A 26,094-nucleotide genomic window follows, 5' to 3' on the forward strand; every position below is an offset into this window, starting at 1 on the left:
AAACTAGAAAATAGTAAAATACCAAAAAATGAGATCATATAGATCATCTATGTGCGTGTGTGTTTGTGTTAGACGATGTTTCTTGAGATTTTAAAAAGAGAGATAAGAAGTAGGAAAGACAAGTTGAGCAAGTGGACTTTACGACAAGGCTTTGCGTTGTCCTGGTCCTACCTTTGTACCACACCACACTTGACGCGCATATTCATAGTTCTAAACTTTAATAATATCTTCATCTATTTTATTGTTAATTGCATATCATTAGTTCTCCTAATTCAAATTATCCGGAGTCTCTTAACATGTGACAGGATTTTTGATCCTTAGTTAATTCTATCTTATTATGCAATTTAGTTTTGGTTTTATAATTAAATATGGTTCAATGTCAGGCTTTTATTAACCGATTTAATTATTGAGGGTTTGTGTTTGAGAACTCTATATATTGTACGGCCTGCAGCCGAAGCTTATTCATTCAATAAAAACATTATCGTTTTTTTCTAATAAACTCTCGATTATAGACTTCACGAACCCAAGTTCTTCAAAGTGATCTTTCTTTCCCTTTGACCATCTTTTTTTTTTTTTTTTTTTTTTAATACTTACTTTTCCATTAGATACCGGAAATTACAAAAGCTTTACAGCCCAAAAAGCCAAACAGACCTCACAAGGTAAATAAACCTTACCTGTGAAAGAGAAAAAGGGGAAAGAAGAACGAAAGAAAGAAAGAAAAGAGGAGAAGAAACAGAAGAAGGCCCGAAACTTACTGAAACAGATCGAACCAAGTAGCAAGAAAGGAGACGGTAGAGGGATTACTGTAATCTTGAGCACGAGATAGGGGGTCAAGGTGGCATCTAATAATAGTCTTTGCATCCTGGATTAGAGCTGAAGGTGACCGAGCAGAATCTGTGTGAATCCTCCCATTCCTTTCCTTCCAAATAATATAAATGGTGGGCTGGAAAGCTAGCTTCAGAATAAAGGCAACATTCTTATCCCGAGCAGGAGAATAAAGGCAACATTCTTATCCCGAGCAGGAGAATTCATCCATCTGAGCACATCTTGAAACACCATCGGGGAGGTCACATTCGCTCTTGACGTGAAATAAGACCAAACCTCCTGAGAGAAATCACAATCAAATAAAATATGTTGCAAAGATTCATCAAATCTGTTGCAGAGGAGGCAATTAGAGGGGACATGAAGACCCCAACTGATGAGCCTATCCCTCGTATGCAATCTATGGCGAGCAGCAATCCAAGCAATAAACGCATGCCGAGGAATCTTTCCTTTGAACCAAACCGCACCATGCCAGTCTATGGATGGACCAGGAGGATTCAAAAAACGCCAGGTAGCCGCAGCAGAGAACTTACTTGAGGGAACAGAGTCACCTATCTTCCACAGATACGTATCCTCTTCTCCACCCCTGAGAATATCATGAGGATTGGGCAGACATTGTTTGATCAATTGAATAATGGGGTTCCTACTCCGAGAAGCAGAAATCCACCAGTCGCCATCTCTTAGTGCATCAGCAACCACTGCATTCACAGGTAAACCCACAGTCTGAGGACCATTCTGACCAGTGACTTCAATTAACGGTTCCAGAAATGTCCAATTATCATTCCAAAAACTGCAAGTATCTCCTGAGCGAACTTCACACACTATAAACGGTTTTGCAAGCGGTCTTAGCTTGCATAAACTCTTCCAAAACCAGCTTCCTGAGGTATTAGGGTTAACATCCAAAAAGTTTGAGGATCCAATGACCATCTTCTATTTTTGAGTATCCCCTAACTTCGAATTCAAGAGAATTTCTAGTTTGGGTCTTATTCTTATCTTTCCCGGTTTCATAACATGCATGTTTAATAAATCACCCTTTATTTGTCGTTTTTTTATGGTGATTTATATTCGGGATAATTATGTAGTGTATTTTAGTATACTGTATCTACGTCGGTATGTATAGTAAGTAAATCAATATATAGTACAAAAATAAAACGAGCACAGAATAATGAAGATAAAGTTAAGAATGCAAAAAGAGGTAGGACCATTATCTTTTTTGGTTCGATTGAGACAAAGCTCCTAAAATAGCTGATCTCAAGAAACAGAAGATGATGTAAGTTTTGAATGCTACCCCCATCCCGTATCCTGCAATTATTTCTTGTTTCGTTATTATATGAGACACATTATACAATATACGCCCTCAAATTTTAAATAACGAAATTATATACAGAAAATAAAAATAAAAGAAGGAGTTAAAATGCGCAATTGCGGCAAACAAAAGAAAAAGGGAAATTGTCATAAATACCATTAAAATTGATTTTTATTTTAAAAATATCACAATTTAGTTTTTTTTCAAAAATATCATTAATATGTAATTTTTTTCAAAAATACTACATAATTGAATTAAAGTTCTAATACTAAAAACTAATTTCTTAATTCTAAATATTAAACTCTACCCCTAAAAACTATACCCAAAATGTAAATGTGCCAACCCAAACCTAAAAAAAAATTTACATTTTTAAAAATCAATTTTTGTGTTTATGGTAATTTTGGAAAAAAAAACTTTTATGGTATTTTGGAAAAAAATTAAAATGTGATATTTTTGGAAAAAAAACTTTTTTAGTGGTATTTAAAGAAATTTCTGAAAGAAAAAGGTGCAATTTTAATTATATCTTTTTGTTAGGAAAAGGTAATGGAATTATTTTTGATCTTTTTTTTACTGGTAGGTGAGCTGTATTTATGTTAGATGACTGTAAAATCTAGAAAGCTTCTAAATCGAATATTTTAATCACAAATCTAAAAGTGTTTATTTTAACCCATAAACATAATATATATTGCTGTCTGCCACTACTACCAGTAAAGTAAAGTACACAACACTCACCTGCAAACACGTACCTCTTCTATTTTAGGCCATTAATCGAATTATCATTCTATAATCCTTTTTAGCCAATTGGGCTCTTGGTGTTGAAGCCTTGTTCTTTTGTGTTTCTATAAATGGGGTAGAGTCTGATTTTTTTGGTGCTCGTTGGTGAACCTTTCTCAGGTTCCTTGGTTGATGTAAGGTTGTAACCTTTCCGAACTTCAATATAAATTATATAATCATTATCTCGATGACAAAACGAATATCTTTTTCTACTTTCACCAACTCGCCTAGAAAGAAAATATATTGAAGTGCGTCAATGTGGGCTTAGAGCTTTAAGCTTCAAAAGCCTCATTCAAAGCCCACATCACAAGTGCAAGGATATTAGATTGATAGATTCTACAAAAATGGGACGTTCCTTAGATGCTGCATCTTCTTACTTAAACAACAAAAGATACAATTTTTTATATTACAGATCACATAGACGACGACAACAACTTACGATCTTCCTTCATCATTTATAACAAAGGAGACCAGAATTTTTCCGGTCACCAAATCCTTAAACCCCTTTACAAAGGTTGTTGAAGAGTGACCACCAAGGGACTTGTCACATTTCGTTTCCCATCTGACCAAACTATATGACCAGTCTCCACATTTGTCGCTCCTGGTGACAGCTTCACCTCTGTGGCCTTTACCCTAACAACAAAACTCAGTTTCTGTCCGACCCGTCTGAACGATAGCTTCTCCGGTTCAACCGTCACCGTAGTCCCTCTCGGCGGGCTAATCTTAATCTCATAAACCGAATCAGAGTCGCCTACATTAGTCACTGTCCTAATGAAATGTGTCGACATTTTCATCTCTCCGTACTGCTGAAACACGACTGAAAACGACGGGTAGTTCAAATTCCCAACATGTCCCGCTCGTCTCGCACCGTCGCAGTCCGCTTTGCGACGGGTTATTGTCACAATGTTGGCTCCTGTGTAGTTAGAATTACACAAGAAGTTGATATAATCATAAGGTGTTATATCGTAGACTAATCCCGGATCCATAGCTTTGGTTGGGTGAACATGACCCGAACCATAATCCATAACCGAAGATGTATTGCCAGTGGACTCATCCATCATAGCCTCACCGCGGTTATCAACCCTGTAAGCCGTCGTCATCAATGCTGATCTTATCGCCGCAGGACTCCAATCCGGATGAGACGCCTTGAGCAGAGCAGCTAGACCAGACACGTGTGGGCACGCCATTGAAGTGCCTGATAAAATGTTGAACTCCGTTCTCCGGTTATCAGAAGGAACACCCGATGGACCAATCCGGTCAGGCCAAGCAGCTAAAATGTTCAAACCGGGTGCGATTACATCCGGTTTAAGAATGTCCGGCGTCTCTGGATTAGGTCCACGAGCAGAGAAAGATGCCACAACAGGAGCGGGTCGAATCCCAAGTCGAGTCCCTTTGAAAACAATCGTAGCCGTTGGTTTCTTCGATGAACGAGATTTAGACGATTCAGATATGTACCTTCGTATCTCATCTCCTCCAGAAGCACCAACCGATGTCGCCGGTAACACGTGACAATCGGCGACTAAACCTTCGCCGTCGAACACACCATTCGCTATAATCATCCCCAAGCCTCCGTTTTTTCTCACGATCTCACCTTTGGTTGCTCTAGAATTGATTCCTCTATCACAAAGAACGATCTTTCCCTTAACCAAATTTGGATCCAACGAACCTTCGAGACACAGAGACGAAGAGTAACCGTCACCACCGAGTAAACTACCACCGTAAACAAGCGGGTACATTCGACCCGGATCCAGACCCGGTCCACCGTAAACACTAACACCTGAAATCATCTTCCCGTTGCCGAGCTTCACATTCGCCGGGAAATCCCTATCGATTGTTCCAGCTCCGACTGTAGTCATCCACGGAGCAACGTTAGTCACCGTCAAAGCACCGGGACCTCCGTTTCCGGCGGAAGCAGAGACGAAGATCCCTCTGTCAATAGCTCCGAAAGCTCCAATGGCGATTGCGTCTAGGTAATAAGGAACCACGACGCCTCCGACGGAGAGAGAGATGACATCGACGCCGTCGGCGACGGCGGTGTCGAAAGCAGCTAAGATATCGGAGTCGTAACAGCCGGAGTTCCAACAGACTTTGTACGCGGCGAGTCTAGCCTTCGGAGCCATACCAGCAGCGAGGCCGCGAGCGTAGCCGAGCGTCGACGCCGGAAAAACGTAACGGCCGGCGGAGATCGAAGCAGTGTGGGTTCCATGTCCATCTGAGTCACGCGGGGAACGAAACTCAGTCGTTTCGTTCATCTTCCCGTTGGTTGCTTCGTAACCGCCGCAGAAGAATCTAGCTCCGACGAGTTTACGGTTACAAGCCGTTGTAGGGAAATCTTGAGAAGCGATGCATTGGCCTTTCCATCTAATGGGAACAGGGCCAAGACCACGGTCATCAAAGCTTGGTCTTTCGGGCCAAATACCCGTATCGATTACTCCGATTACAAGATCCGACCCGAAATCGGACTCTTCGAGTAAGCCCGCTTTGTCGGTGGACCGAAGACCAAGAAACTCAGGGGAACGAGTGGTGTGCAAGTGACGGACTTGCTCGGGGATAACAGAGATGACATGAGGATGGTTTAAGAGCTGACCAGCGTCTTGTGAAGTGAGTCTTGCGGAGAAGCCGTGGAAAACGGTGTCGTATGTGTGGATGATAGAGGGAGTGGTGGATGTGAGTGAGGCAAGTGAGGAGGTGTACCAGTGACGGTGAGTTGGGAAGATTGAAGGTTTAGCTTCGTGGTCGACGTGGATGATGTAAGTCAAGGAGTTTAGGTCGTTGGAAGAAGATGGGGAAAGAAGAGTCAAGAGGAAGAGGAAGAAGAAGAAGAAGAGAGCCATTGACGGAGAAAGTTAGGGTTTTTGATTGTGGATTTGGTTAGTGAGTGGAGGAAGAAGAAGAAGGTTGATGAGGGTACCACATTGATGATACAGAAGCGGAGAAAGAGAGGAGAGACTGTGGTTTACCCTAGTCCTAGTGTGTACACGGAGGAAGGAAGCAGAAGAAGTTGTGTTTTTGTGAGCTGGAGGCACTGTCTCTTTTTTTGGTTGCTTTGTTTATTTACGGAATTACCCCTATATACTTTTTTTTTCTTCTAAAAATTAAATGTGAGAGTGTTTGAAACTACAATAGTAGATGGGATTTTTAATTTCTCATATAGATATTGTCCATTAGAAGAAATTGAAGAGGAAAGATAAAAACATATATATTCGGTAGGTGCAGTTATGTTTCCAGGTGACAGATTCATATGTTTCGTTCACGGGTTATTTTCAACAAAAGAAAATCTAAATATGCATTGATTGGGATAACATATCTAGTCGATTATTATTAAAATCTTGTTTTGATTCCATCTCTTGACGTCAAAACAAAAGTAAGGATTTTCACGTCATTTGGATTTGGTAAAAGCTAACACTAAACAGACGTGGGTCCTTGGCTTGTTCGATATGTGTTCAGTTCACTCGTGTTTAGAATCTTAGGATAAACTTAAAACTTTTTATTAATCAGAATAAGGATAAGCCATTATGAAATTTTTGTCCAATGTTTGATTAGTTGTTAGATACATTTGAGATGTTTTGACCAAAATAACATTTATTTTTCTTTCGATAAAATTGATCAACGAATCTTACCAGAAGTATGTCATATGATTAGAACTTAGAAGGACTTCTTAATGAAAAATAAATATACAACAACAAGTTATAAAAAAACTCTATAATTCTTAGTTTGACGCTTAGAGGAAACAAAACATTTTGGAAGCATAATAAATACGAGTTACAAGATGTGTTTATGTTCCATAGAAATCCACCTGACTAGTTTGGTCGATGTTTATATTACAGTATATTATTAGCCCAGAGACCAACGCAGTGTGTTGTGTTCACGTGATTTTTGTTCTTTTGCTATTTTTTTTTTGTTACAAGAAAATAACCAACCCCAAGAATTTAAAGTCTATAATTAAAAACGAAAAAATTTGTACCCATTCAACTGTATTGGCGGGGTAATACGGACAGTAAGTGTAGGTCTAGTGTATTATTTATTTTGCAGAAATTAGTCAGGCCAAAATTTCTGAAATTCATTAAGACCATTGAATTTTGCAGAATTATTTAGGTACAATGGGACTATTCCTTTTTCTTCTTTTATTTGTGGGGTAAAAAAAAAATAGAGACTATTCTAGGATTCCTTATCTAAAAGTAAAACCAATTATTATTGACTATGGGGGAACTGACTAGTAAGTAGGAAGTTCTCTAAAGCGAAACATATAGAATGGACCTCTTTCGCTTTAGCTTTAACTTATTAGTCAAAGTCGAATCAAACCTTCAACCTTTTGAAACCTTAATATTTTTCTTCCAATAGACTAACATTTGCATATTAATGTAAGAGGCATAACAGTCGTTACGCTGGAGTGCTAAACAATACGCCAACAACCATAGCTTAGATTTATAAATAAATTTGATCAGATAACGCATCGAATGGGCCTTTAAGTACGAATATGGCAAGCGTGAGAAGAAACCCACGCAGATCCACATCCATAGCAAAACTGAAACCCACACCTACAAAACTCCCCAAAGGACAAAAAACCAAACAATGTTAGAATTGGACACTTCCTAAAAAAACAAAAAAACAAAAGATTTGTAATGATAAAAACACAAACCTGCAATTTATATGCAAGCAACCATCGACTTTATCAACGTAGTACTTGCACTGAGGACACCTTCTCCACTGCTTGTTCTTCGCCATCTGAACCAACAAAGCATCTTCTTCATCACTACTCTTCTTTTTCGTATTCCCATACTTCTGGAACTCCTCACAGCCAATCCCCGCATGCCACGTAACCTTACACTGAACGCAGAACAGTCTGTGACAAGACGGACACTCCGTCTGCGTCACGTTAGCATCACCACCTCCATCGTTCACCATCATTGCCGAACAATCTTTGAACGGACAGTAGAACTTATCCCATGAGGAAATAAGCGACTCGCACAAGATTTTCTCCCAGCGGTCGAACACGTCCTTAGGGATTAGATCTCGACACGTGTGGGGCTCTATCAGGCTCGTGCACTCCAGGTCAGGGCATTTGATCCTCGCTGCGTTATCTTTGATCTTAGTCGCCACGTAACGTACGGTGCAGTCGGTGCAGTAGGAGTGAGCGCAGTTAGTTGTTCCTCGGAAGATGTCAGACGAAGGTTTTTGGTCCATACAGAACATTCTTGATGATGGTTCGATGGGATCCTCCTCGATTTTTATCTCCGGTGGTTCCTGCTTAACCCGCGTGACAAGGTTCATCTGGACTTGGGGATGATGATGATTAACCCCAACCGTCGAAGCGACCAAGGAAGAAAACAGAGCCTCTTGGAGATAGAGCTCCGTAGCGTAGTTTTCATCGGAGATTGGGAAAACGTCGTCGTAATCGAATAAAGCAGAGAAGTAGGTTTCGTCTACCAACACATCCGTGTCCATCTTTGGGCTTGACGATGATGATGACGAACCGTCATTCATCTTGTTCTGTGAGTTTAGTTTACTACTAGTCTCTAAGTGCATTCACGCTAAATAATGGCGTTGGATGTTGAATTCGAAGGGTCTTTGTTTTTAGATAAATGCATAGGATTAATTAGTTGTCAATGAAGATAGCATTGGAATATGAAATTTTAATTAATTGAATTGTAGTCAAATATGCCTTTTGGTTATTTTTAAAAAACAAAAACACACATAAATCTTTTCACTTATTTTCTTGATAGCATAGAAACCACATTGACTGACTCTCATAAAGAAGTAGATGGATCATCGGTATTGATAATAACGACAACAACAGAAAGGTTTGTCAGGCCTCTTATAGGGCGGATGGCAGTCTCCTGTCTCGTACCCCTTTGATAAGTAGGTCTCGGTGCATTGTCGTGCTCCATATGAGATCGTGCATAATAAATCCTCAAAGAATTTCATGTGGACCTTCAGTTCTTTAGTTTGGATCTCTGCACACACACAGATACAAAAAATTTCCATACAATATTAATTATATATGCCACATTATTTTTTCATGAACCAAGATTTCTTTTACAATTTCTAAATCTTCTCCATGTTGTCCTTAAAAAAATATACTTTTTCTTTCTTTGATTTCGGTGCTCAGCAAGAAAGCTCGGGTGCATGAGATGTTTCATCTGTTCAGAAAGATGCAGGAAGAGATGATTGGGTTTAGTTGGGCGACTTTGACGACTATATTGCCTCATGTTCCGTTGCTTAATTCGTTGATGGATATGTATGGTAAGTGTGGCGAGGTTGAGTATTCTCGGAGAGTCTTTGATGGAATGTTGTTAAATAAGGATTTGACTTCATGGAACACGATGCTAAACTGTTATGCAATCAATGGAAGTATTGAAGAAGAGATGAATCTGTTTGATTGGATGATTGAGTCAGGCGTTGCTCCAGATGGGGTTACGTTTGTTGCTTTTTTATCTGGGTGTAGCGATACAGGGTTCACTGAATATGGTCTACGTTTGTGTGAACGCATCATTGTTGGAGACGTAGGAATCACTGATTCAAATGAGGACACATTAAAGAGAAACAATCTTTCTCGTTCCGCATGGACAATGACCGTGATTGACGGTAGGAGTGATGATAAGAGTATGTTTCTTCGAAGCAAACTAGACATGGAGGCATACATAGATGCATGCCAATTATAAACTTGGGATGATATCTCTGACAGTTGGAAGTTGGAACAATTATCAGACTGGCGGAGAGTAGTCATATCTGGACTGGAAGAGAATGTTTGCATCATTGGAACCTAGAACTCTTACCCAAGAAGTTATTAAAATCACATAAGGTTCTCTAGATTGGCGGTCCTTTGTCATTCTTATAGGACTAATTAAGTACTAATCATCATTCAACCCTCAAAATTGGGTTGTACGCTTCAAAATCAAGGTTCTATAAGAATGACAAAGGACCTACTTAAAAAAAAACATTAGTAGCTTGTGTATGTCAGATAATAGTTTGCATTATTCACCAGTAAAAATCAAATGAGCTTAGAAACTGCAAATAGTTTTGCAATAGTCACCGGAAAGCAACAAGGAAACACAAAAGATTATCGTAACTGTAGTATCTATCATGTTTTTTACAAGATGGTTTTATTTAATTAAAGGCAAATAATACATATCATTATAGCGATTGTTTTATTTTATTAATAAGAGAGAAATATGTCACATGACCATCATATACAATAATAAAGGCAAACATAGATAAAGAAATTAACGGAACATCATTGTTGATAATAGCAGCAACAAACAAAAGGGTCGTCAGGCTTCCCATACGGAGGACGACATTCTCCTTTCAGGTACGTCAATACTTTGCAGAAGTTGGAGCATTGTTGTGAATCAAATGAAATCGTACATTTGGTATGTAATAAGCACTGCATGCCGAGTTTGTATTTCTCCGGTTTGATCTCTGTACATGTATATACACAAACTACATATTACTCAAATCGTAAATATAACTACAACATGCCAAATTATATATATATATATATATATATATATATATATATATATATATATATATATTTCAAACATATATTCTTTAATAATTTATCAGATTTCCCCATGTTGTATATATTGGTTTACAATTTACACAAACTATATATCTGATAAAAAAAACAACAACTATATATATGATTAAAAAACCAATTACCTGGTACCAAATCGCTTTGGGTGGATAACGAAACAACCATTATAAATACCAGAAAGCAAGTCACAAAGATTTTTGTGAAACCCATTGCTTCTTTTTTTTTTCTTTCTTGTATAAAGTTTGAAGAAACAAATTGGGTTGAGATTTTTTAGATCCTGAAAAAGCTCTACTTATAGAACTCTTGATCTTGGGATTCAAAACATAAATGTCCATAAATTTCTTACCATAAACAATTTTCCCTTATTGGTTTAATACATCATATTTTTGGAAAAAAATATTTGAATATGTATTAACAAATAACATTTACGTAACATTTGATCTTAGTCGCCACGTAACGTACCCTGCAGTGGGTGCTGTAGGAGTGAGCGCACCTAGGAGGGTTATTGGTTTGAGATTTGAATAAAGTTTTAAAGATTTTAAATATTACTTAGAATTTGTTATTATTAGATCAAGATTTTGTTAAATTATGTTAAAGTTTAGTGTTATTAGTTTGTGATTTGTAAAAAGTCATCTAAAATCTTAATAAATTTGGGTTATTGGATTTAGAAGTTTATAAAGTCATTCCAAGTTTTGTGTTATTCAATTAGAATAAAAGAATCTAGGATTGTTAATGAATTCAATTATTATGTTATTGCTTCATGATTTTAGACACTTATTTATAAAATAAAGTTTTGAGCTGTGGCACTCAAATTCACAGCAAAAAGATGTGATCAGGTTAGATTGATCTTTAGGTGTCTGAAATACTCAAATGGATGTCTTAAACTTTTAAATAATATTACTAATTTAATTTTAGGTCCCAGCTAGCTTGTTTTTATTTTTTCTCCTCCCATTAGTCATCTTAAATATAGATGTCTTCACCAAGTATGATAAAATTTATATTAAAAATGTGTTTTTAATATATTTTATTATGTTATAAATGTTAGTTATAGAGTTTATGCAAAATTAGGAAAATAAAACTAAAAATTGTAGTTATAGTATAATACATTTTATTATAAAAAATATATATGTTACATTATAAAAATTTTAAAACATTTATTACAATACTAAAAGAATCAAACTTAAAACTGGATATAGTCAAATATAAGTAGAAACTGGATATCATTATTCCACGCCAGATCGACGCATTTGAATATGTTTCTGTGTGCCTTCAACAGATTCCAGGATACACTATATGCGCACAAGGGCGAGCAGCTCTACAGAGAATGCGATAAATTGTTTCTTGAGTGTGATATAGTTGGCACGGTCAATCTAATTTTTGGCGACACGACTGCGGTGTTCCAAAACTGCAGCATTATGCCACGACGGCCACTTTTGGGACAGGTGGTAACTATCACAAAGCAAACTGCCATTGATCGAGAAAGTAACACCGGTGATCTCGAGCACACATAGTAAAATTATACCATATGACGATGGTAATTTCAGAGTATATCTAGGACGTCTATAGAGGAGCTACGCTAGAGTCATTGTCATGCATACCGAGTTGAGTCAATTGGTTGACCCTAGGGGTTGGCTGGCTTGGAACAGCTCAACAGATCCTCCTCCTCCGACGGTAACATTGGGAGAATACCAAAACTATGGACCGGATTCCGATGTGATTAAGAGGGTCAATTAGATTGGGTATACTTTAGTAATGACAGACGAGGAGGCGAAGAAGTTTACTGTTGATGATTTTCTGAACCAAAAAGGTTGTAAAAATGAAAAGAATTGACAAAAATATCACTAATATTACTTTTTAGAAAAGAATTGACAAAATAAGCAAACTATAAGATAAAAGTAAGCAAAATATAAGCAAAATATAAGCAAAATATTAGAATATGAGCAATAAGGAATTGAAATATCTGTGTCTTTCCTGATTTGTTCCGATCCGACTATCACAATTGTTCATGAGGAGGAGGGAGTTGAAGGAAAAAAAGTGTATATATTTATTTATGTTTGGAGGTGTACCGTGAATTAATTAATTAATTTATTTATGTTTTGTTTCAAAAAAAAAAATTTATACTAACATTTAGTCATTTATAAATTATAACTAACAACATTTTTAAATTATAACTAACAACATTTCACAATCAGCATATTTTATTTTATTTTGTATCAATTCCAAATTATATTTTTTGAGTGAAACAATTTCACTTATATGAGTGGGTTTGAATTAAATTCAGTTATGGTTTAGAGGATATTTAGAGTATTGAACTAGTATTTTGAATAATAGATTCGCATAGCTGATGGCAGGAGAGGGACACTATGATCTCTCTTGAGCTCTCCCTATGTAATCTCTCTCTCTCCCTCTCTTTATGTAAGTTGAAGAAATGATATCTTTTTGTGTCTTAATGCTCATTACTGTCCTCCATTAGCCTTTTTCTATTTTTAGCGTTTGAGTCATAGAAATAGGAGTAGCAGAGCTGATGGCAGCAGAGGGCTGTGTATGGGACACTAATTTTTAGTAACACTAGGTTAGACTCGCGCTACGCCGCGGGATACTTTTTGTAACAATTTTTAGATATACTAGGACTCAGACCCCCGCGACATCGCGGGGGAAGTATTTTAGAAAAAAATAAATAAATTTAAAATTTAAAACTATACATTATGAAATCATTTGAATGTAATAGAATAGTTTGAATACATAAATATTAAACATAATCTGTTACTTAAAACACAACCATCAAAATAAAAATTTATAAAAAAAATGTTATGTAGAATAGACGAAACTTTGCAAAAAGTATTGTTTAAATTATTATAAATATATAAGATATATGAAGAATTATGGTAAAGAGGTACAATTAAAAAAATCATAATGACAAAGTGATCTTAATTAAGAATATTGAATTAATGGTTGTAATGAGTAAATGTAATTTTTAATAAAGAATTATAATTAAAAATATATTTAATAATGAGTGAAACTATTGAAATTAAAATACACAACTTTCAAAAACATGATAAAATAAATTTTTAAAATTAAAAAAGTTTTTAACGAAAGTTACGATAAATTTTTAGTTAGATTATAGAATAACGTTGAATATTAGATATTAATATTCAATTATTTAGATTCAACATAAAGTGAAAAATTTGTTTCAACGAAATTGTTGGTAACTGATGAAGAGACAAATATAAAGAGAGTTCAGAAGACATGACTATTTAAATAGACACAAGTCAAACACCTATTAGAACGAAAGTTGTGATGAAAAAATATAAATAAAATATAGTGAAAAGACACATCTCTACAATAAACAGATACAACCGTTTGATTTAAAAAAAAACAGAAAAACAAAAAATTTACGAAAAGGTACTACGAAAAATCGCAACTGTCTGCAATTGATTATACCTAATAATCCATATAAACTGCTTTCAAATAGAAGACATCTTTATTACCATATTGAAAATCTCAAATTCAAAAACTCACTATATAATCCATCTAACTGTTGAAAAAAAACATAGGTATTTTTATATTTAAAATTAACTAAAAGTTGTAAATTAGATTCATCATTCTAAAAATCTTTTGTTAAATCAAGAATTGGAGGAATTTCTTTACTTTTAAAAGAATGAATGCTAGAGAATAATAATTTAGAAAGCTGTAAAAACTGTTGAGACTGAAAATTTATATTATTTTGTATCATGGCAAAAAAAATTAAAACAGTTCAGATAGACAAATATATATAGATTTCAAAAGATATGAATGTTCCAATAAACACAACTCTACAGTGAACCGTTGTAACTTTTCATAAGTAACCGTTTTAATGAACCATCACGACTTTTCGGAAAATATCCAACAAGTACGATTGAAAAAACACAACTGTTGGTCGCATTTATTCAAATTGATATTATATATAGATTTAAATATTGAAAATATGATTTTTTTGAGAATTGAATTAATTGTAAAAACTATAGTTTATACAATGCCAAAAGATAGAAAAATGTACTAATAAATATGAATAGAAAAATCTCAAAGTCAAGTCTAGGATGTCTTATAAATGTTTACATTTAAATCGAGTAAAATTAATTATAGAAATAGCCTAACTAACTCTAATTTGAAGATGCAGTTTTTGTTAGTATGGGATTGTTGCATTTGTCAAAAAACCATATGCAGCTCTTTAGCAAAGCATTGCAAAATCTTATTAGAGCCCGAAAAGTGATATTAATGTACCTCAAATAAATTTTAATATGGGAAGAGAAAAATGTGCATTCTCAAAACTTATGTTAACATGACAAAACCAAAATCATTTTCAAGAAAATTTAATTAAAAAAAAAAAAAGACAAAAACTTTAGCAGTAGAAATTAAGAAAAAAAAGTTTAAGCAATAATTAGGAACAAAATTGACACCAAACTGACTCTAAGCACACTAAAGAGCATCTCCATTGGTAGAGTATTAACAACATTGCTTAAAACATTTTTAATTACTAATTTTGAATAAAAGTTAAGTTAACAACTTCTTAAAAAACTTTTTCTTTTTTGTTGGCAAAAACCTTTTTTTTTGTGGGTCCATTGGTAATACTTAAAATTGAGGTCCTTAATTTAAAATTTTTATTTTGAAAATTATTATAGTATAATAATATATTTTTTTAATATTTTTAATATTGTATATTTATAAAAACTTGAAAATGAATATATTTTTATCAACCTCTAAAAAGAAAAAGCTACAAAGAACAAGATGATACTTGTCTCTTCTTATGATTGTGTAAGCAACAAAGAAGAGATCAGACTCTCAAAAGAAAGAAAGATCAATTCCACCCTAACCATAACCAAAACCAAAACTGAGATAGGATTCCGCAGCAAATTCTTTTCATAGACCATGATTAGGCCAAAAATGTTGATACATTTGCATCTGATAAGGACGAAGAGGTGCATTGCTGGAGAACCGCTCTCATTCTCTACTGATGACTCGCTAGATGGTCTTTGAGAGACTGATCCAAGTTCAACATGTGAGCAGGCGCTGTAGCCGGTTCAGGATTCTGGCCCCTAACATTGTTAACACTACTTTGTTTAGGTTTCTTTGCTTCCGCAACAAAGCTTCCCACTACAACCTATATCACATCACGAAACAAATGAACATCAAATGATTAAACAGATTGTGATTTAAAAAAAAAACATAATTTTAAATCTCATAAGAAATGATTCCACCAGAATGAGAAGCTTGACGAAGTGTCACTCTACAAACTACACCACTTTCAGAGAGAATACATATTGTTCTTGGCTCTTGATCCGAAAAAACCATCACCTTTGCCGCTATGTCCTGAAAAAAATAGTAAGTAAATTTCATAACAATTTACCAAAAGAACAACATCTAACACTCATTCTTCCATCTAAATTCACTATAACAAAACAAATTACAATCTTGAAGAGTGATACAGTTACATTTTGAGATTACAATCTTGAACCAGGAAATAAAACATATTTTGAGATTACTAAAACAGAATAACAACACTTTACCTCTCCTGTCTTCACTTCGATGACATGAGGGGTAAACCCAACTCCTGCAGCGCCTCCTACAAAAACAAACCCATCAAATCAAATTTCATGTAATCCAAAGCAAATTGTGATAAAATATTCAAACTGTAGAGTTCTTGTTTAATACCTAAAGCATCAAGCTGCTTCTTGCTAGAACCAGGAGGTCTTCCTCTGTCTCGTTTACCATGTGGATCAACAAAGTTCCATTTCCTCCACTATCTCCAACACCACCTTCACCACAACACTGTAAGAATTAGAAACGGCAGAGAGAAAAGGAGAAGTGGGAGCTAAACCCAACGCAATGCTACCATCATGAGTGTACTTCCTAGGCCTACCTCGCTTTTTCTTGGCTTGTGGTTGATTCTGATCCTCAATCCCAAATCTCATCGGTTGAAAAACAATCGATATTCTTCAGATTTTAGTTAAGACGAGACAGAGGAATATCCATGGATTCCCCCCCCCCCTTAACCCTAGGTTCAATCGATATTACTTTAACCTAGCAATCGAGATTTCAACCCAACGAACAAACCGGTCTTCACTGCTGGAGTTATCATCTTCACAAGCAACAAACTCACATAGAGTAGATTTAGAAATCGATTATAGAAATCTTCAAAACAATGATAACAAAACTTTAGAGAAAAATAGATTATATCTAGTCTAACTTTGAATAGAACAGTTCTCAATCAACATAGCTGACAAAATTGAATCTAGAACAAAGAGATTGAGAAAGCTATTGAATGAGATTGCAATTTCATCTTCACCGTTTTCTGTTTCTCCACGTTTTGTTCCTTTGTCCACCTAGCTAAGAAAAGCTTAGTTGTATTATTTGTTATAATTTCATTGGATATTTATTTTAACTGATGTGTCACTCTATGTTTCAATACAAAGGCTGATGTTTGTTGTTCTGGTGAGAATAGTTGTAGTTTTATTGTATTGATTAGATTTTAATAAACTTTTAAAAAATCCTAACTGATTAACATATGGTTTGATGATTTTACATAAATCACTTAAATACTTGTTTATATACACTCCTTATTGATGTTAGCTTGTAGATCCAAATTTTTATAAAAAGTATAATAACTACTTTTTTTTCTTTTTTCTAACGTACAATGATGATAAAAATTTAAATGTTCAAGTTCTGATTTTTTTTTGAAAGTATGCTTAAACTTGAACCAGCCAATATTTTTTTCTTTATGGTCGACAATTGTTTTCTATACATGATCCATCGTTTTACAAAAATTACATGTAAAGGTTTAGTATTACAAACTAATAGATTTTCTTTTATTACAGTAGTAATAAAACGTATACCTCAGTAACCCACATGGAATAATCCTCTCAGTCAACACAATAAAAAATCATATCAGACTTCTACAGTATGACGTATGTTACTGATGTTACAAGTAGGAAATTCAAAAATAAACCACACTTATAATTAACTACATCATATACATAGGTTAGTTAACACCTAGGTCGGGTACAAGTCACATGGCCTCCCATACAATTATTTGGTCTTTAGTTTAACGAAAATGACATGTTTTCTTTACCTTTCAAGGATATATGAAGCTAAAGAGAAATGTCGACTCCTATTTCTATGACCCAAACGCAAAAAATAGAAAAAGGCTAATGGAGGACAGTAATGAGCATTAAAACACAAAAAGATATCATTTCTTCAACATCAAGCTGTCGCTTTCCACAGCAAGTCCTCCTTTTCCGTGATGTACAGATGTCGTTTTGAAGGCTTTCAGGACACCTTATATGCACATTCAGGCCATCAGTTGTTTCTTGAGTGTGATATAGTTGGCACGGTCGATTTTATTTTTGGCGACGCGACTGCGGTGTTCTAAAACTTCAGCATTATGCCACGACAGCCACTTTTGGAACAGGTGGTAAATGTTACAGCGCAAGCCGCCATTGATCGAGAAAGCAACACGGGTTTCTCCATCACACTTAGCAAAATCATGCCATATGACGACGATGATTTCAGAGTATATCTAGGACGTCCATGGAGGAGCTATGTTAGAGTCATTGTTATGCATACCGAGTTGAGTAAATTAGTTGACCCTAGGGATTGGCTGGCTTGGAACAGCTCAACGGATCCTCCTCCTCCAACGGTAACATTGGGAGAATACCAAAACTATGGACCGGGTTCTGACGTGACTAAGAGGGTCAATTGGATTGGGTATACTCCGATAATGACAGACGAGGAGGCGAAGAAGTTTACTATTGATGAGTTTCTGAACCAAAAAGGTTGGTTACAACAAACTTGTGTGCCTTACAACGGTTCGATGTAGTCAAATTTGCTGTAACTCAAGTGTGGTTACAATGGTTCAGTTTTAGGTGTCTCTTAACTATTAAACCAAAGACAATATGATGTAATGTTGCATCGGTTTCTAAATTGTTATATATGTGTCTTCTCGTTAACAAAGCAAACGTGTACGTATAACGATTCTCTCTAACAAAGAGACTCACGTTAATTCATCGTAGTTCCCGGTTTAAGGGTTGTAGAAATGATAGAAACAATAAAATGTAGATTGAAAGCTCAATGCAACTCAACTCGAAATAATTCACCATCTGACTAATACAAAAGTGAGAAGTTTTGTGAAAGAAAGTCCTTTAGAGAATTTGAAGCAAACTAAACCTGAGTGTTTTGGGGATGAAAACAAGCATCTGGAACCAATTTGGTGAGGACTGATCGGACTAGCAAGCAGATGGAGCAAACACAGAAAAAGCATCCTGGATCGGCCGAACCCGAAGCAACTTTTTCTTTTTCGTTTTAAACCGACTTTTAGGGTTTTATTTTAGTATTTAAGCAAGAGGCACGATCTCTAGAAGGACAAATTTTATTCTACGCAATCTTTGAGCACTTGTAACTTTGGGAGAAGATCTCTAATCCTCTTTAACACTTTGGAGAAGAATTCTGAACCTTTTTTTATTTATTTTCTTTTGCAATTCAATTATGTCTTCTTCATCTTTGATTTGTTGTTTCTGTTTCTTTATGTTTGAGTAGTTTTCCTATTGGGTTTCGGGTTTCAATGGGGTTTATGATTCTCTAATGATGGTGTTTTAGATTTGGGATTGATTTATTTTGTACTTCATCTTTTGTTGTTCTTAAAGCCTAAACTAGATTAGCTACCTAGTTTATGATCATAGGTTAAATTCATCGGGGCACCAAAAGTGTTGTTGAGTTGCTAGAAAAGAACATAGGTGAGCAAGGTGGACCTTAACCAACAGAAGTTGAAGTTGAGGCACCTTGTGAACAGATCAAACCTAAACTTTTATTGTTTGCTTGGTTTGCTAGATCCAAACGATGGTTTAGGGTTTAGTGAATATGTTGCATAGATAGTTAACGCTGCGAAAGTAGGTTAGCTTTACAACCGTGATTTGAGTTCTAGAACGGTGCTTAACGCATCCCATCTAATCATCCTAGTCCGAGATAATATTCCCCATAGATTCCCTGCACCCAATATTTCCTTTCTGAATTAAAAGCAACTAATTTATTTTCCTTTTTCGATTTGTTACAATATTCACAAATTTCCTCTTTTGTCTTACCTATATTTAATCTTCACAATTTCATAGTGTATTGTTTGGTCTCTGTGGATTCGATCCTGAAATGTTACGACGACACCACTAGATCGTGGTTAAGTGCACATTATGTTTTAATTGACCTGCTGATCAACTTCTTTATTTTTTAGATAAGATAACCATCCCAAAATATTTTAAAGTCTGTAATAAAAACGAAAGAAAAAATTATACCGAAAGAAAAAAGTATACCCATTCAACTGTATTGGCGGGGTAATACGGACATGAGACTTTTAGGTGAATTATAATCATTAAGATCATTACATTTTACAGAATTATTCAGGTAAATGAGACTTTTTTCCTTCTTTTTTTTGGTGGGGTAAATAAATATAGAGACTATTCTTCGTCTAAAGTAAAACAATTATTTATTTGACTATGGTCTATGGCGGAAGTCTAGTAAAATGGACCATAGATATAGTATGGACTTTTTTCTCTAATTACTCTTCTTTTACGCTTATATAGAAATTACACATTTTTTGGTGTTTTGGTAGTAGATTCTACAATAGTTATAATTTTTGGCGACATGATTTCATCTAAGTAGATGGATATGTATTAACCCGCGTAACCCGATTAATTCCACTCACAACAATACACATTTCAGTGCTACAGGATTTAATCAAAGTAGAATCAACCTTCGACCTTTTAAAACCTTTTCATATATGAAAATGCGATACAATAATTTCATGGGACAAATTAATCCTTTTGTTTTTGAATAATTTCTTTTTTAAAATGGACTTACATTTGCATATTCATGTAATGGGCATAACAGTTTCTTTATGCCAATAAAAGTCGTTACGCTAGAGTGCTAAACAATACACCACACAACCTTAGTAAAAAAAAAAAAAAACTGAAAACAAATTTTTTTATTTTTCTTAATAAATTTGACGGAATAACGCATCGAATAGGCCTTCAGGTACGAATAACGCATCGAATAACCCACGCAGATCCACATCCATAGCAAAAATGAAACCCACACCTACAAAACTCCCCCAAGGACAAAATTCAAATGAATGATATATATTAGTCTAGCGTAAGCAAAGATGGTGCGGCGTTAGAGTCTCCCAAAGGTGAACGATGCAGATCTTCTTCTTTTAGGAATCGATTCGATTCTCGAACGTCTTCGTATTCCAGTTCTCGATTATTCGAGAGTGGATCATATGAAGGGTGAGTTTTTTTTGGTCAGTTTTCTAGTATGAACGTCTTCGTATTCCAGTTCTTTGTCAGTTTTTCTTCCTCCTAGCTAACGTCGCTAAAACAATGTCAATGTTGACTTGGTGCACCTAAGTTGTTTTTTGCGACCTTTACGATGTTCCTTGCCATGTTATCCTCTATCGTCCGTTTTCATTGCCAATCTACGGGATGATCTAGTAATTAGTTAGACTTATTAGGGTGAGTTTTAGACATAATTACGGAAACCGTGTGGTTCTAACAAACTAGATGAATGCGAGCGCGATCGTTTAACATCTCTAATGAGAAGAACTGAAGAATGGGATGGTGCGATGTCATTTTAACGTCTCCCGGAGCTAAACGATTCAGATCTTCTCTTAGGTCTCGAATCGAATCTCACCCATAAAATTGTGTACAATAATTACGATTTTGCTGGTACATATCATATTTTAATTACGGTTTAAAATAATAATGGATAATTGTTAGTTGGGTCCTGAAACATTTTAATTTATTCACTTATTACAGACCGCTACCATATAAAATTATAGAATTCATCTCAAAATTATTAATTTATCATATAAGACCCTGTTTTTTTTTTTTTTTTTTTTAAGCGAAGAAAAGAGAGCTTACACTCACTTTATTAAAACTTTACCTTACAAGTAACATCAGTCGTACTGTTTTTGTTTTTTTTTTAGTATTTATTTAATCGTAACATATGTTGTGTACTTTTTTATAAGTAACAACTCCAAAAAAACTAGTGGAAGCTAAAAATTTATAAGCTAGTTACAACCCAAAAATCTCATCAATTTTATGCTATTTTACCAATGGTTAAGTAAAGTATTCACCTTTTACAGTATACAATTGATAAGGCTATGAGCTAAAACAAGTCCAACGATGAAAGAGTGATCAACTTGTGACTCCACGGTCATCGTCAAAACATCTTCTCCTAACTTCAAACCATTCCTCGATTGTTTTCTCTTCACTTCTGCCAATAATTTCCCACAATTTTCCTCAATCACTAAACTTCCTCCGTGATTTACCATCTTATAACAATATTGTTCGTCGTTTCTACACGATCCCGCGACGACTCTATACGAAGACGACGAATCTTTATTCGGAATCTGAAAAACTTTATTTTTCACGCGAAAATATTCTAATTTTGTTGTTGATTCGGCTCTTCCAGATGATGATCTATATCCTTCCCAAGTCTTGAATAATCCAAATTTCTACACACACACACACAAAAACAAAAACTTAATTAGTTTCGAGAAGTGAATAAAGATTTTATTTATCTCTATATTTTATATCATTGCATGAAAAAAGAGAGGGACGTGTGTATACCTGTCCACGTAAGGTAAACAAGACATGACCGGACAAATCCATGAGATAAACTTCACGGCAGCTCTTAGAATTATAATTATCGACACGATAAATAATCCTTCCTTTGGAATTGAAGACGGTGCAGCCATTTGTGTTGAACACCAACGACTTCATCCAGATCGTGAAACTCTCTGGCTCCGTCGTCAAGTACGGCGAAATTGTTTCGTCTCCAGCGCCGGAGGTTGTCGTCACATCATCGGGATGAATCTTCACCATAGTCTCCGCTGGACAGATTCGATTCTGCCAAGATTTTGTCTCAAAAGGTCGTCGGTATTGCATATATCAATATCAAGACAATGATTATAATTTTTTTTTTTTTTTTTTTTTGTTGATTCGATTTGGTCGACACAAATGGATTAAAAGAGGGGTTTATATGCACAACCGATATGTGGAAGTTACTTACTTTGTTCGTTTCTGATTATTTTAAGTCAACTTAACCTTCAAAGCAATTAATTAAGTTCTTATCACATTTTTAATTCCACGTGGTTTAGGAGAAAGGACTCGTTATATATGTTTGAATCTTCGAATTTTAATGATTTTTAATTTTTATGCCTGTGATGTCGAGTTATTTTATAGATTTATTTGTGTACATTATTAATATGTGAACTACTAATATATCGATCTGATCAAGGTCTTCTTCCACATGTTTAATGTGAAATCATAATTAAAGACAATCTTTGGAGAACAAAAAAAAATATATACAACATTTATAATTTTTATTTTAGAAAGCAAGATAGGCTCTAGGTAGCTTGAGAAGTTGCTCAATCAAATTTGAGTTGTATATCCTCTTGTGCGCATGTCACACTCACAACGTTGCTAATTATAGAAATACCAGGCAAAAATCATTTAGAGTTTATAATATAGCATTATTATTACAATATATATAATATGTAGTCTCTCTGACTAATAAATTAAATAATAATATAAATTGCTTTGAAAGTACTATACGATATACTTTTTGTTTTTTTGTGAAATTCTAAACTTGTTATGAAACGGATCGGAGGAAATAAACACTGTCATTAACAACTTTTAATGGCAAAAATATTCACTCAGATTTCGTTCAATAGAAATATAGTCACTTTTCTTGTTGTAATTACACAATATCAGCAACTGCATAAACAATTGAGTCAATGCTAAATAGTTAATATATCACACCACCTGAATAATTGTTAGACGCAATTAAAATTGATATACGTATACAGTATAGTATACTGATACATATCATATCGTGCGTCGATCGTGATTAAGTTATTGAAAAGATCGAAGTGTATCATTTTACACTAGGATAAAAAGAGGTACGTACGGTTATATATAGCATTGTAATTAATTATGTAATATCAATTACATAAAATGATATTTGGTCGTCACTCGTCACTCTTTGTAAATGAAGTTGAAGTCGACGATGATCGTGTCACAGGTTTTAGGTCTAATTAGGCGGATAAGTGTCAGACATCATTACCCTTTTTGTCTCTGTCTTAATTACATATTCGAGTTTCTTTCTTTAATCATATGAAGTAAAAGTTAGGTTTTTATTTTGTCCCATTAATTTACACACTTTAATTGAATAATAGCAAACTTTTGTCATATTGAACTTTTCTCGTAGCTGACGGATCCCGAATTGATACTAAAACAGCAAGTTGAGTTATATTATTTGATGAGATCACCGAAAAAAAAACATGTTTAAAATATAAAGAAAAACACTTTTCTTCTACATAGATAAACAAATTACGAATCCGGATTTGAATTTTGTGCATTTATCTAACAGATTAACAGAACAGTAAGTATCGTTTATTTGTTACCATTAACTGTATTAAACCTATATATCTCGATTCATTCAGATTTAAAGTTCAAAACCGAACTTTTTTGTTTTTGAAATGTTTATCTAGTCCCCGTCTCATCATGGCATGGTAACACTCGTCAAAAGACATGTAGATTGCCTTAGTCGAAGAGCTTTCAATGCTTAAATGACACTTTTTGACGTATGTATTTTAAACAGTTTATAAATGGTGGGTTTGTTCCTAAGTGTACATCATCTATTACAAATCCAATTTAGATGACACAAACGGTCCAATATATCTAACCTTTTTTGGGGGTACTTTTTGTGCCCTTTTTCTGTTAGGATAAGCACCAGGTCCATGTATCGGTTACTGACAAACAAGAGACGAGTTTTTAAATTATCGTTAGATAAATTAAACCGAATTATGATCTAGTGTATGAAGTACTTTATTTGAAGTATTAGGTAGCCTAATATTATTTTGCGAGCACGTACATCTCTATTGGTGTGCAAAGGGACAATTAGTGATACATCCCATTCTACCTTCTACTACGTGTGAGTGATCCTAATTTACGGAATTATTAAAAAAAAAACTCTTTTTGGGGACATTTTAAGAAAGTGGAATGAGACATATAAGATTAGCATGCTTGCGATTGACCCCCAAAAAAGATTGTATAAAGATAAACTCATAGATTTAAATTGGGAGGGTGTATTATTAGTGCTTTGTCTACATACGTAATATATAAATAAATATAAGGTTTCAATTATAATTTTTATAACTGATAAAAAGTACAAATTGCAATTAAACAGCGCCTAAGTTTTTCACAATATCTTGCTTTGTGCCACTTAGCCAACTCCAAAACGGATTATGCACTTGTCTTTTTCTTTGTTGTTGTCGCAAGTCACACAAATAAACCTGTTTTTAAATTAAACAGATACAAACAAAACGAATTGGGCATGTAGACCCAATGAGTCCACCAAACTTCTTGCTTCTCTAGATGGCCCAAAACCATGACTCAAAATATGGCAAGAAAATTAAAGGGCAGTTATGGTACCAATTACTTCCAAAATATATTCAACGTAATATACATCCGATCCACCGAAATTATATTCATCATGTGTACATAGATGAAACAAAAAATAAAAGTAAAACATCAACGTAGTATATATTGGACCCATGTCGGAACGGAATAGGCTCATGTTGCAATATCCCAAAGAAAGAAAAATTTGTTTGTGTATCTATAATTAGATAAGGAAACTTCGTATCCAAACCAAATGATGAAACTAGTCTACCTTTCTAGCTGTCAATGACTGCATCTTGTTCCTATGTTTGTTGCCTTCCGAAATGGTTAATTGACTAAAATGCGTGTTTCTGATAATTAAACGATAAATACCATACTATATTATCTCCACCATATTTTTTGGGTTGTGACCTTGAAAGGGGTAATATAGTTGTAAAATAAGTATGCCAGGTTGTGTTGAATAAGAAATTGCTTACGAAACGGGAATGACTAGTCGATGTTTTGGTTATCTTCTAACTATTTAATCGAAAATAATTTATTTTAGGAGTGAAGGAGTACTATTCTTTGTTGATACTTGATAACGCTCTTTTTTACAAAAACAAAATCTTGTGAAGAAAGAAAGACACATAGGTGTATTTGATTGGCTTCCTGAAACAAGTAAATAACTCACGAGAATTAAATCAAAGAAAGGAAACGCCTTGTGTCCGTCTTCTTATAATTATTTTCTCCCGTCCAAATATTTAATATACAAAAAAATCATTAGAGAAAAACAAAATTAAAAAACATATACATCTCAATGGGGATATTTGCATGATTAATTGACTTTTTTTTTGTTTTCTTGGGTGGAAAAAACATCACTCATTAACTAAATTGCAACAAATGTTTAAAACAAATATAATTATATATTTGAAAATAAAGGTATAAAAGTTTTAAAAAAACTATTTTCAGGAATAAATCCTGTAGATGGACCGACCAGATGACATTGTGCGAATGACACGAGGGGAAGCGTCATCTTGACTGCAAGCCCAGGTGGAAGACGCGGTGGAGGCGATTCCTTCCTCCCTTGTGGTTCTTACTTTTCGGACGCGAGGGCGAAACCTTCCCCTTCCTTTGGTTTATTCTGGTTATTGGTGTTTTGTTGATGATTCTTGGAAAGCGACTGATGCTTTTGC

General features: G+C 34.7%; 3 protein-coding genes, 1 long non-coding RNA gene and 2 pseudogenes across 4 annotated transcripts; 1 reads left to right on the plus strand and 5 right to left on the minus strand.

Annotated features, from left to right (window-relative positions):
* Positions 1 to 3,254: 3,254 nt before the first annotated feature.
* LOC104779115 (subtilisin-like protease SBT1.5) lies at positions 3,255 to 6,108 on the minus strand. Its single transcript, XM_010503507.3, has one exon. The coding sequence runs from the start codon at positions 5,734 to 5,736 to the stop codon at positions 3,409 to 3,411; it is 2,328 nt and encodes a 775-aa protein (XP_010501809.2). The 5' UTR covers positions 5,737 to 6,108; the 3' UTR covers positions 3,255 to 3,408.
* Positions 6,109 to 7,327: 1,219 nt separating this feature from the next.
* On the minus strand, positions 7,328 to 8,386 carry LOC104704796 (E3 ubiquitin-protein ligase RSL1-like). Its single transcript, XM_087509602.1, has 2 exons — positions 7,513 to 8,386; positions 7,328 to 7,440 (listed from the first exon to the last, which is right to left on the minus strand). The coding sequence occupies exons 1-2, from the start codon at positions 8,384 to 8,386 to the stop codon at positions 7,328 to 7,330; spliced, it is 987 nt and encodes a 328-aa protein (XP_087365728.1).
* A 1,650-nt stretch (positions 8,387 to 10,036) lies between these two features.
* On the minus strand, positions 10,037 to 10,708 carry LOC147949594 (uncharacterized). Its single transcript, XR_015595282.1, has 2 exons — positions 10,565 to 10,708; positions 10,037 to 10,321 (listed from the first exon to the last, which is right to left on the minus strand). It is a non-coding gene; the product is annotated as an uncharacterized LOC147949594 (long non-coding RNA).
* Positions 10,709 to 15,220: 4,512 nt separating this feature from the next.
* Positions 15,221 to 16,690, minus strand: LOC109132723 (AT-hook motif nuclear-localized protein 8-like; annotated as a pseudogene).
* A 202-nt stretch (positions 16,691 to 16,892) lies between these two features.
* On the plus strand, positions 16,893 to 18,291 carry LOC109132724 (pectinesterase 1 pseudogene; annotated as a pseudogene).
* A 3,199-nt stretch (positions 18,292 to 21,490) lies between these two features.
* LOC104779120 (protein LURP-one-related 11-like) lies at positions 21,491 to 22,471 on the minus strand. The gene is made up of 2 exons (XM_010503512.2): positions 22,088 to 22,471; positions 21,491 to 21,972 (listed from the first exon to the last, which is right to left on the minus strand). Exons 1-2 carry the CDS (start codon positions 22,403 to 22,405, stop codon positions 21,595 to 21,597), a joined length of 696 nt encoding a protein of 231 aa, XP_010501814.2. The 5' UTR covers positions 22,406 to 22,471; the 3' UTR covers positions 21,491 to 21,594.
* Between the last annotated feature and the right edge of the window lie 3,623 nt (positions 22,472 to 26,094).

This window comes from Camelina sativa, chromosome 1 (genome assembly GCF_030686135.1).
Source record: "Camelina sativa cultivar CO46 ecotype springtype chromosome 1, ASM3068613v1".
Classification (NCBI taxonomy): domain Eukaryota; kingdom Viridiplantae; phylum Streptophyta; class Magnoliopsida; order Brassicales; family Brassicaceae; genus Camelina; species Camelina sativa.

What these genes read in the sequence shown, in the direction of transcription:
- LOC104779120 (XM_010503512.2), bottom strand. Translation starts at nt 22,405, where the DNA reads ATGCAATACCGACGACCTTTTGAGACAAAATCTTGGCAGAATCGAATC. An exon ending in TGTTTACCTTACGTGGACAG is followed by an intron (nt 21,973 to 22,087) that starts GTATACACACGT and finishes GTGTGTGTGTAG; the next exon opens with AAATTTGGATTATTCAAGAC.
- LOC104704796 (XM_087509602.1), bottom strand. Translation starts at nt 8,386, where the DNA reads ATGAATGACGGTTCGTCATCATCATCGTCAAGCCCAAAGATGGACACG. An exon ending in TTTATCATTACAAATCTTTT is followed by an intron (nt 7,441 to 7,512) that starts GTTTTTTTGTTT and finishes GGAGTTTTGTAG; the next exon opens with GTGTGGGTTTCAGTTTTGCT.
- LOC104779115 (XM_010503507.3), bottom strand. Translation starts at nt 5,736, where the DNA reads ATGGCTCTCTTCTTCTTCTTCTTCCTCTTCCTCTTGACTCTTCTTTCC.